Below are 12448 nucleotides of genomic sequence, written 5' to 3' on the forward strand. Positions count from 1 at the left end.
CGCCAGGATCATCATCTCCAGACCGCTTCCCTGGCTCCGCGGCTGGTGCGCCCTCAACAGCTTGGGCTACGTGGACAACTGGGCCTCGTTTTGGGAACAGCCAGCACTCTACCGGAGGGATAGGCCTCCACCATAGTCGTCTGGGATCTGTTGTTCTCTCAAGGAACATAAAGACGGCCATCCGCTGACTTCAGAGTGAAGGCCATGTAAGTAGCGCCAAAAATAGAAATGCTACAGCTAATAATGCTAGTGTTACTGCTGAATATAAGGCGATTGCTAGCATTTATACTGTAAATAGGGCAAGTGCTAATACAAATACTTATTCTATAAATACAAATGCTCACACCGCAAACTGCCTTGAGTCGCCACATTGGTTCCTCCCGATAGAGACTGTGTCTGTTCCCCGAATAAAACAAAGCGTCAAAGAGCCTCGAAATGTTTGCTATAGTAACTTGCTTAAGTGTGTACATCAAGCAAAGGCACCTCAAGTTCGGCCTACAGCATATTCGGCCAATGGAAGTACATGCTGCAGCAGGCTCCGCCCTCCTAGTCTCCCTGGTAATGACTGTCAGTACACACTGTGTTTGGATAAGAAACTCCACAATCTTGATATCTGGATAGAGATCTAGATTTCTTTGCAACAATCGGTCAAAAGCACTGCAGCGTCCTGCTACTGGCTAGCACGGCTGTAGAGACTCTGGGGATGGTGACCTCCCCCACAATGTCAGTGCTTTGTATGTGCCTTTCTGCTTGGTGCTCAATAAAGAACATTTCTTGTAACAGAATCATGGCTTCCCTTGTCTCTTACACCACAGTGCTCTACTGCACTGGTGTCTGATGTCAGACTGGTGAGGAATGGTGCTTGCACTTCTTCGTGGCAGGCTGCAAGAAAGGCAGAGTCTGGTAAAAGGCCGAAATGGTGAGGACAATGCTGCAAGGTTCCATGGCTGGGCTGGCGTAGGAAGGCCTGATGACAGGGCTGGTGCGAAGTGGCTTGATGGCAAGACTGGCTGAATGAGGCTCCAGGTCTGTGGTCGCCATAATGGGCTCATCCATATCTCTACTGTGACCAGGTGCGCTCAGACGCACTGAGAGGGGCGCATTAAACGGCCAGGAGGCAACCATTGTCCAGCTTAACTCAGTCACCAATGGTGGAGGTGTAGCCTCAGTGCACATGAGCGGCATTCATGCCAACGTTAATGACACAGTGGGTGGCGGGTGGACTGCTGTTGTTTGGACGAGGAATGGGGGAAAGTGCCCTGCGGTGTTTGTGCTGGCTCAACCTTTAAAGGAAGGGCTATGTAGCGTCTCGCTACTGTCTGGCACAGCCATAGAAACTCAGTGTACATGCAGACAGCCAAGTGCGAAGGCTCATAGTAGGAGCCGGCCTTCCTTTAAAGGGACTCGTTAGTGATGTTTGTTGTTAGTCTGAAGCTTTGTGTTTACTGTGTGGTTCTGTGTCAGAGAGTGGGTTTAGTTAGCGTGTTTTGTGATGGGGTTGGTCACCGTGAGGGTGAAGTGTATGGCTAGCGTGTACGGCCATGGCTGACAAGTTCAGTGCTTTGTATGTGTCTTTGTGCTTGGTGTCGAATAAAGAGGCTTCTCGCAGCAGAATCATGGCCTCCCCTGTGTCTGACGCTACAGTACTGTTGGCAACGTGCGGAATTTGAGCGTTTTGTCCTTTCAGTGAAGATTCAATTTAAGTTTTCAGCTCTTGAGTTTCTTTGGTGGATGGGTGGATGCAGACAATCGCGTTGAAGGACATGGTAACTCATAGTAACTCTGGCAGAATCCATTGTCTGAATGTCTCAGATTCTCAGTATGTACGTCTGTCATCGTGTAAATCAGTTTTATATAACGACAGTCTTACCTGTGACCTATTCCTGAATCTGAAGAGCTTTTTATCCATGCTTACATCAAAAACTGATGATGACTGAAGGTATTTATGATTATTTATATGTATTATCTGTGTTAACTTGCTGCTTTGCCAAGAAAGTGATGATAAAGATTGCAAAAGCTGTCTATGCGTTTCAAAGCATTACCAGTACTGAAGAGTGCCAAGAGTGCCCCCCTGAGCTAATGCTTGAGCTAGCTGTTAGCTGTAAGCTGTGGCCAAATACAGATTTGATGAATGTTGGTGTGTGTGAAATACCGTGTACTTTGCCTTTCGGTGATGGAGAGATAACGCGCCAGTATTTCAGAGATTTTGACCCCCTCTCTGGCCATGCGGATAGTGGGCTGGAACAGACTGGACCAGGGCAGACGACCGTACAGCCTGTGAACATGCTCATAACCACGGATCTGACCAGGCACACCGATCCACTGACTACCTACAGAGAGAGAGAGAACAGGGAGAAAGTGGTGTAGGGGGTAAAACATATGATCTAATTAAATCAAAGTATACAGGAATGCATGCAGCATAAAAATTGGCAAACAAATTCCATCTCTCAGACGCACAGAGAGAGACAGGGCTGCTGTTTAAGCCCAGCACTATTTAATATTTGCATTAATGAATTGGAGAAGATATTAGAGGAGTCCACAGCTCCCTGTCTCACTCTGCACGACTCAGAGATTAAATTCCTGCTCTATGCAGATGACCTGGTTCTGCTGTCCCCCACAGAGCAGGGCCTACAGCAGAACCTGGACCTGCTGGAGCAGTACTGCCAGACCTGGGCCCTGGCAGTAAACCTAAAAAAGACAAACATAATGATATTTCAGAAAAGATCCAGATCTCAGGAAAACAACACACATTTGTGTTAGGTATGAATAATATTGAATACTACTGAGAGGCAAAGCCTGCAGGGGTTTCTATGCCATAAAACAACAAACATCTGTGGAAATTCCAATCAGAATTTGGCTAAAAATATTTGAATCTGTAATTGAGCCAATTGCCCTTTATGGCAGTGAAGTGTGGGGTCCGCTAACTAATCAGGAATTCCACAAATGGGACAAACATCCGATTGAGACCCTGCATGCAGAGCTGTGTGAAATGATGTAAATGGTGCACAGAAACGCCACAAACAACGCATGCAGGGCAGAATTAGGCCGATTTCCATTAATTATAAAAATATAAAAACACCCCATTAACACTCACTAACACCACACTAACACCCCACTAACACACACTAGCACACAACTAACACCTCACTAACACACACTAACACTCACTAACACCCCACTAACACTCACTAACACCACACTGACACCCCACTAACACACACTAGCACACAACTAACACTCACTAACACACACTAACACCTCACTAACACTCACTAACACACACTAACAAACACTCACTAACACCCCACTAACACTCACTAACACCCCACTAACACACACTAACACCCCACTAACACACACTAACAAACACTCACTAACACTCACTAACACACACTAACACTCACTAACACACACTAACACCTCACTAACACTCACTAACACACACTAACAAACACTCACTAACACCCCACTAACACTCACTAACACCCCACTAACACTCCACTAACACTCACTAACACCCCACTAACACTCACTAACACACACTAACACCCCACTAACACACACTAACACTCACTAACACACCACTAACACTCACTAACAAACACTCACTAACACTCACTAAGACCCCACTAACACTAACACCCCACTAACACTCACTAACACACCACTAATACTCACTAACAAACACCCACTAACACTCACTAAGACCCCACTAACACTCACTAACACCCCACTAACACACACTAACACACACTAACACACCACTAACACTAACAAACACTCACTAACACCCCACTAACACACACTAACACACACTAACACTCACTAACACCCCACTAACACTCACTAACACCCCACTAACACCCCACTAACACACACTAACACCCCACTAACACTCACTAACACCCCACTAACACTCACTGACACCCCACTAACACACACTAACACCTCACTAACACTCACTAACACACACTAACAAACACTCATTAACACCCCACTAACACTCAGTAACACCCCACTAACACACACTAACACCTCACTAACACTCACTAACACACACTAACAAACACTCACTAACACCCCACTAACACTCACTAACACCCCACTAACACTCACTAACACCCCACTAACACACACTAACACACACTAACAAACACTCACTAACACCCCACTAACACTCACTAACACCCCACTAACACCTCACTAACACTCACTAACACACACTAACAAACACTCACTAACACCCCACTAACACTCACTAACACCTCACTAACACCTCACTAACACCCCACTAACACTCACTAACACACACTAACAAACACTCACTAACACCCCACTAACACTCACTAACACCTCACTAACACTCACTAACACCCCACTAACACACACTAACACCTCACTAACACTCACTAACAAACACTCACTAACACCCCACTAACACTCACTAACACCCCACTAACACACACTAACAAACACTCACTAACACCCCACTAACACTCACTAAGATCCCACTAACACTCACTAACAAACACTCACTAACACCCCACTAACACTCACTAACACACCACTAACACTCACTAACACCCCACTAACACACACTAACACACCACTAACACTCACTAACACCCCACTAACACTCACTAACACTCACTAACACCCCACTAACACTCACTAACACTCCACTAACACTCACTAAGACCCCACTAACACTCACTAACAAACACTCACTAACACACACTAACACTCACTAACACCCCACTAACACTCACTAACACCCCACTAACACACACTAACACCTCACTAACACTCACTAACACACACTAACAAACACTCACTAACACCCCACTAACACTCACTAAGACCCCACTAACACTCACTAACAAACACTCACTAACACACACTAACACTCACTAACACCCCACTAACACTCCACTAACACTCACTAACACCCCACTAACACTCACTAACACACACTAACACCCCACTAACACTCACTAACACACACTCACTAACACCCCACTAACACTCACTAACACCCCACTAACACCCCACTAACACTCACTAACACCCCACTAACACCCCACTAACACTCACTAACACTCACTAACACTCACTAACACACACTCACTAACACCCCACTAACACTCACTAACACACACTCACTAACACCCCACTAACACACACTAACACACACTAACAAACACTCACTAACACCCCACTAACACTCACTAAGACCCCACTAACACTCACTAACAAACACTCACTAACACACACTAACACTCACTAACACCCCACTAACACTCACTAACACCCCACTAACACACACTAACACACACTAACAAACACTCACTAACACCCCACTAACACTCACTAAGACCCCACTAACACTCACTAAACAAACACTCACCAACACACACTAACACTCACTAACACCCCACTAACACTCACTAACACCCCACTAACACACACTAACACCTCACTAACACTCACTAACACACACTAACAAACACTCACTAACACCCCACTAACACTCACTAACACCCCACTAACACTCACTAACACCCCACTAACACTCACTAACACACACTAACACCCCACTAACACTCACTAACACCCCACTAACACTCACTAACACACACTAACACCCCACTAACACTCACTAACACACACTAACACACACTAACAAACACTCACTAACACCCCACTAACACTCACTAAGACCCCACTAACACTCACTAACAAACACTCACTAACACACCACTAACACTCACTAACACCCCACTAACACACACTAACACACCACTAACACTCACTAACACTAACAAACACTCACTAACACCCCACTAACACTCACTAACACCCCACTAACACTCACTAACACTCCACAGGCTCAGGACCAGAACACACCAGCAAATCTGATTAGAGTGAACCAAATTACAAAACAGCTCAAACAGAATTATCTCTCTGTGCCAGCAGAATAGGCCTGAGACAGAGCTGCACTTTCTGACTGAATGTGCAAAATTTACTCAGATTAAAACAGAATTCTTCAGTAAAATCACCAAAACGTGTCCTGTGTTTGAGAATCGTCCCCACACAGAGAAGCTGCCGCACGTTCTATAAGAACATAGAGTTCTGCACACTGGCAGCGCAGTACATTCACACCTGCCACACTCTGAGGGACAGTGAGTGACCACACCATGTCAGAGATACATACCTACAAACACATACACTCTGCAAATTTAATTTAATTGAATTGAGACAGAGAACAGAGACAAAGAGAGAGACAGAGACAGAGAGGGAGTGGGGAAGACAAAGAAAGAGAGAGAGAGAGAAAACAGAAAGAGGAACAACAAAGAGAACAGAGAGAAAGAGAAGAACAGAAAGAGGAAGAACAACGAGAGAGACCAAAGAGAGAGAGAAAAAAACAAAAAAAAAAGGACAGAGAGAGAAAGAGAGAGAGACAGAGAGAGAGAGAGAAAGAGACAGAGAGAAAACAGAGAGAGAAACAACAGATAGAGAGAAAAGAGAGCAAAGAAAGAGAGAGAAAGTGAGCAACAGATGGTGAAACCGAAAAAAGAATTAGTCAGAAAATGTACGTTACCCCACAGTTTAACTGATCGCCTCTCAGCTTTTTTATTACCCAAAACCTCCACACTGTGTCTGAAGTGCGAATGGGCTGTAAGTGTGAGGTTTGTTTGTGTAGAAATAAAGCTCACACTAAGTCACTCAGGCAGCCCTACAGCAGGATTCAGCGTGTGGAAGGTGTCGACTGAGGGATTTCATTTTTGTGTTGATGATGTTTTTGATCTTTATGGAGGGAAATTTGTGCTAAATTGAAATGCAGTGCACAAATGACATTAGTTTTCCACGTGACACTTGGAACACAAGCTGTCCCGAAACGTGATCAGCACCGTGCGATAGCTTTTTGGGCCAGTTTGAGGAGCAGATCAGACGCATTCTGCCCTTGTGATGATGTTAGGGTCTTGCGCATGAAAAAGTTCAGCTGATTATATATTGTGCTCAATTTACTGAAGTTTGAAGTTAAAGTTTTCATCAAAATGGTTGCTATGACAACGTTAAGTGGTTTCTAGGTTGTTGCTGGGGCATTGGTAGGTGGTTGTTATTGTTTTTTTGTTGATTTCCAGGTGTTGCTAAGTGGTTGCTAAGGTTGTTGCTAGGGTGTCACTAGGAGGTTGTCATAGTGTTCCGGGTGGTTGCTAGGATATGTCTAAATGGTTCATGCTATTCCAGGTTATTGCTAGGGTGTTGCTATGCAGTTGCTATAGTGTTTTTGATGTGGTCCGTAGGATATCTCTCATATTTTATCCTAGATTGCTTCAGTTGTGTGTAAGTGGTTGCTGTCGTATCTTTGGTGGTTGCTAGGATGTTGCTATGGTATCTCTAGTGATTGCTAGGGTGTTATGTGCATAGATGAGAACAGAGTTCAGAAAAGACAAACTTAAGCACTGCGGTGAAGTCAGGGTGGGACCTGCATGTAAAAAAAGTGGTTCAGACAAGCGCTTCCTCTTTTCTGTCTGGGAACTGATGTGTTTCTGTGTGTGTTTGAGTCTGTTAAGCATTCAGGATCCTTTCTGCAGTTTCATTTTGCCTGTTGCGTACAGTACCACTCAAAAGTTTCACTTCACTCTCGTCATTAAATCAGTTTCTTTGAAGATGCTTGTATAAAACAATTCTTTGATGAAAGTAATTTCTTACTAGTGTCAGTCAGTTTGCAGGAAGCTGCGGATGCAAATACACTCTTGTGAAAAACTGAGCTGTTCATAATAATAGAGAAATCTGTACAGCATTGAGAATGAACTGATAAACAAACTGACACCCACAGTGACTCATACGTGAAAACTAATAACCAAATCTCACTAATTAAACAGATATTCTAATACAATTCCAATAAATAGAAAATTATAGTTTATTATTTAGCCTCTTAAACTCCTTGGAACCACCAGTGGTTCCAAAACGCACTTCGTCATATTCTTCATAACTTTCATATTTCATAAGCTTCATTCTAAAGGTGGGGGTCATATGAGAGCTGTAACTGTCTTCTTTCCAGTCAAATAGATGGTGATGTCATTTTAAACCCTTATAATAAAAGAAGCTGAACTCTTTCTTTTTCTGCTGAAAGTCGATCCATTTTTCCACAAATCTGGGCTATAAACTATAAACAGATGGCGTCTCTTCAGTGATCTGCTCTGTAAACATTATTTTTATAAGATAATACAAAGAGCGTCTAAGATTTTTGGCTTTCAGCAGTAAATTGTAAGCATATAGCAATATGTGTGATCATAAAACACTTTCTGTTAATTTGAGGGAAACTTAATAAATAAATAAAATAAAAATGTGCATTTATTTCATGCAGTTACTGAATAATTTGCCTTACAATTTGATCACGTAAATTCAGATGGACAAACCAAAATATACCCTGGAGAAGAAAAGGTTAATAACACTTCCATAATTTTTTACGATGTCCTAACTTGTTTTTTTTTTTCTAAGGTATCAAGTGCTGACTTCTTTATTTATAACATAGAAAAACCCAACAGTTGTTTGATTTTTAAACTGAAAATGTGTGATGTTAAAATAAAATAATTGGGCTGTTGTTTTCTTACCATTTTATAATTAATCTTGTAACTAATTTATGTAAAATAAATGTTACAAGAACAAAAGAACACTTCTGTTCATTTTTACTCGAATTCCATCCAATGAAAGCAAAAGACAAAAAAAACAACATTACATATTTGAGGATATACTGAACTGCAGCAGAGCAGAATGTTTAGGTGATGCTGGGTTACTGCACTGAACTATCTGCACTGAAAACTCCACAGAAATAAATATTATATTAATGCTGTTCTGATAGTGCCATACCTGTACTGTCATATGAGCAGTCCGAGAGATTTCCTCTGAAGTTCTTTGGAACAGTTTCTCTGGTGTTGATTGTTTTCACCGTACCTAAAAATGAAAGTGGACATTGTCTGATCAGACCTTTATTATGAAAAAGGTGGTTAAGAAATATTAAAATTGATAGTGGTACATTAGACTGATGCAAAAGTTTGGGGTCACTGATTTCATTCACATCAATTGAAGATGTGAGTATAAAATGATTCTACAATTGATCTCATTTCTTATGAGTGTCAGTCAGTTTGTATGAAGCTGTAAAAATGATGTTTTGATGATAATCGGAGCTGTGAGTGATTTCATTTATAAATCTGTACAGCACTGAGAATGAACTGATAAACAAACTGACACCCACAATGGCTCACATCTGAAAACTGATAACTAAAAATTACTAATTAATCAGATATTCAGAGTTTTTTACTGAATAAACAGAAAATTACAGCTTATTATTTAATAAAACTTCCATTTTTTTACTTCCATTACCATCTTCTAACTTTGTGTTGTTCCCAAAACACTGTAAACTGTGAATAAAGTGTTGGTTTAAGTTTTGGTGTTTATTTTATAGCACTTCAGTCTACACTGTATGAGTTATTACTGAATAACAGTTATTATTATGACGTGACCTGTGACCGCCTCACAAAAACTAGTGTCAAAAAAAATAGTGTCATAAAAACTCCTTTTGCTGTTAATCTTGACTGTACTGCTGCACCGGGGGGGTGCACTGGGGCACCGAGTGTACTGATAAATGAAGTTAGAACCCAGTTCTGTTTTAACTGAGGAGCTGACGACTTATTTTCTTAGCTAGAACTGGGCTAATCAGCTAGTTAACATACTAAAAGATAGCTAATAGGCTAAACATGATTCACTTTAAAACTACAATATAAGTTAAAAAAGTAAAGTAAATATGTGACTTGAATGTTTTAAAAGCTTCAAATATCTGTGTTTTGGTTCCTATGTAGCTTTAAACCTGCCTCCTTCAAATAAAGAGCACTAGTTATGAATATCCAGCTTCTACTTCCAAACAGTGCAGTGTTCGTCCGGTATGGACATGGCTGAATCCCAAATTTGTTAGACGTATTATGCGCTGTATGTGTGCATTTCCAGCCAACACTGGAAATCACATATAGACACTAAAGGAAATTAGCATTGTTGTGGCTGCGCTAATTTGTTGAACAACAACTACTTGTAAAAGGAATTTTCGGTAACACTTTATTTGGATGATCCACTGTAGATGTTTTGTAAATGCTCAGTCTGTCTTTAAGTAACATTCAATTAAATATCTATTAAATGAAACTGAACTACGAGTTCAGTATGAAAGATTTCATTAAATCTAAACCTAAACCTAAACCTAACCTTAACCTCAAGGCAAAACCTACACCTACTCCTAACCCTAACTATAAGCATACTGTGGTTAATACTCAACTGAATATCACCAGAAAGTTTGTTATTATAAGTGGTGGACGGTAACGAAGTTTTTTTGTGCATCTGTACTTTACTGAAGTTTTTCCATTTAGGGCAACTTTTTACTTTCACTCCACTACATTTCAAAGTCAAATATCTTACTTTTTACTCCACTACATTATGAGAAATCTGTCGCTCCTTTTGGTTTATGTGTGTATAAAAACATTTTGTGCTTAAGATAATTTTAATAGACATCAGCATCACTAATTAATGACCTTCTATTAAAAGACTGGTTTACCAAGAGAGACACTGAAGTATTTTCACCTAAATGAGTTAATGAAGCGAGTCTTGTTACAAAAATAAAAATAGGACATCAGAGTCATAATTAAGTACTTTTACTTTTGATACTTAAGTACATTTTAAGGCCAATACTTTTGTACTTTTACTCAAGTGGAGGTCTAAAGGGAGGAACTTCTACTTTTACTGGAGTAATATTTTACCTGGGGTATCTCAACTTTAACTCAAGTACATGATTTGTGTACTTCGTCCACCACTGATAATTATTAACAACATGAATAACAACTAAAAATTGTATATTTTACCAAATTAGTAAGCCACTTGAGGCCATGCATTACAGTGATTTTATCATGGGTAACAGTGTTATTAGGCGTGACACACAGCCTGTTGCTTTTATTCCAAAATAACTGCATGCATGTCATGATATAAACTATACTCTTTTTGCTGTAATTTTGAGGGCCTTGCTGATTGTCTCTCCTCGCCGAGAAATAAAGAATTTTGCCATGACAGCCTTTGTTACATTCGATTAGAAATAGGTTGTGTGCTGGTTTTAAGACTGGAGAGATGGTGGAGTTAAAGTGACAGTGGGATGCACAGAAGTGAAGAGTGAACAAATAAAATACTGACAAATTTAATATATTTCATTGTTGAGGACTTTGTGTAACTTTCTGTTAAATATATGTTTCCTGCTTTTTTTTATTTGACACAGAAAAATGGATGAGTAGTACTTAATGGCCATTTCAACTTAAATAAACAAAAGGGTGGTCTCTGGGTTTTTTTTACTGCATGTCTCAGCACTGCTTACCATTTTTGTCCATTATGGTGAATATGGCTCCTCCACCAATGCCCATGCACTGTGGGTTTACGACTGATGTGCACAGCAGAGCAGCTATTGCGCCATCTGCCGCTGAACCGCCTTCCCTCAGGATATCTCTGAGAAACCGAAAGCAGAACAGCTAAACTGATTGCACCGCCAAAACACAGCCGCTAACTAGATAAGGAACTCTTCACCATTAGAACAAAAACTATGATAAAACTAAACATTTGGACTATTAGAGACATGTTTACTATTTTTACACACTTGAAAAAGTGGTTTATTGTTTTAAGAAGCATTCTGACCTAAAACTTGTCTTTAATGTGTTATTAGTTATGCAGTGTAGTATTCGTTATTGCAGTATTGCACTTGTTAAATTTGCTTGCTGATCACTCCAAACTGACTATTTCTTTCAGTGCACTATAAATGAGCTACAATGGTGAATTGCATTCATGCAAAAATCATAAAGAGCAATTATTTGGCTTAAAACACTCACCGTCCAACTTTCGAGCATATTTCGGAGTCAGCAGCAACTGCAGCTTTCCTGAAACTTCCACCAGGACACGGCACCTTAGGTGGTTTTCTCCCATGTAAGACAACTATGATTGTAACAGTTATTATTGCAATGGTGATGAACAAGCCAAAGTATAACTTATTTCCAGCCATTACTGCAGGAATCTGAGAGCTCAGGAGTTAATAAACCAGATCTTGCACTGACAAAGTCATGCAGTGATATGTGGCAATAACACAAACACCTCCCCTTCCTCCTCTCACAGTCACACATAGGCAGACTGGACGCCGCCAAACCAAATCCCACCAAACTGCAAAAAAAGTGATGCTTTGAAGTGACTTGACTCAATCATTGCATCGTTCCCACTTGAATAAAATATATTACATCAACACATTTATTGCCAAAAATATATATTATTATTATTATTATTATTATTCTCTTTATTTATACAGGGACAGGTTAACCCACTGCGAACTAGGTCTGATTTGCAGTGGGGCCCTAAAGACATATCTAAAACA

At 40.8% G+C, this 12448-nt stretch overlaps 1 protein-coding gene across 1 annotated transcript; it reads right to left on the reverse strand.

The window, feature by feature from the left end:
- Window positions 1-840: 840 nt before the first annotated feature.
- LOC118802196 (glutathione hydrolase 5 proenzyme-like) lies at window positions 841-12137 on the reverse strand. Its single transcript, XM_036562683.1, has 5 exons — window positions 11916-12137; window positions 11411-11538; window positions 8878-8961; window positions 2160-2330; window positions 841-1088 (listed from the first exon to the last, which is right to left on the reverse strand). Exons 1-5 carry the CDS (start codon window positions 12083-12085, stop codon window positions 841-843), a joined length of 801 nt encoding a protein of 266 aa, XP_036418576.1. The 5' UTR covers window positions 12086-12137.
- Window positions 12138-12448: the final 311 nt, after the last annotated feature.

This window comes from Colossoma macropomum, unplaced genomic scaffold (assembly GCF_904425465.1).
Source record: "Colossoma macropomum unplaced genomic scaffold, Colossoma_macropomum, whole genome shotgun sequence".
Classification (NCBI taxonomy): domain Eukaryota; kingdom Metazoa; phylum Chordata; class Actinopteri; order Characiformes; family Serrasalmidae; genus Colossoma; species Colossoma macropomum.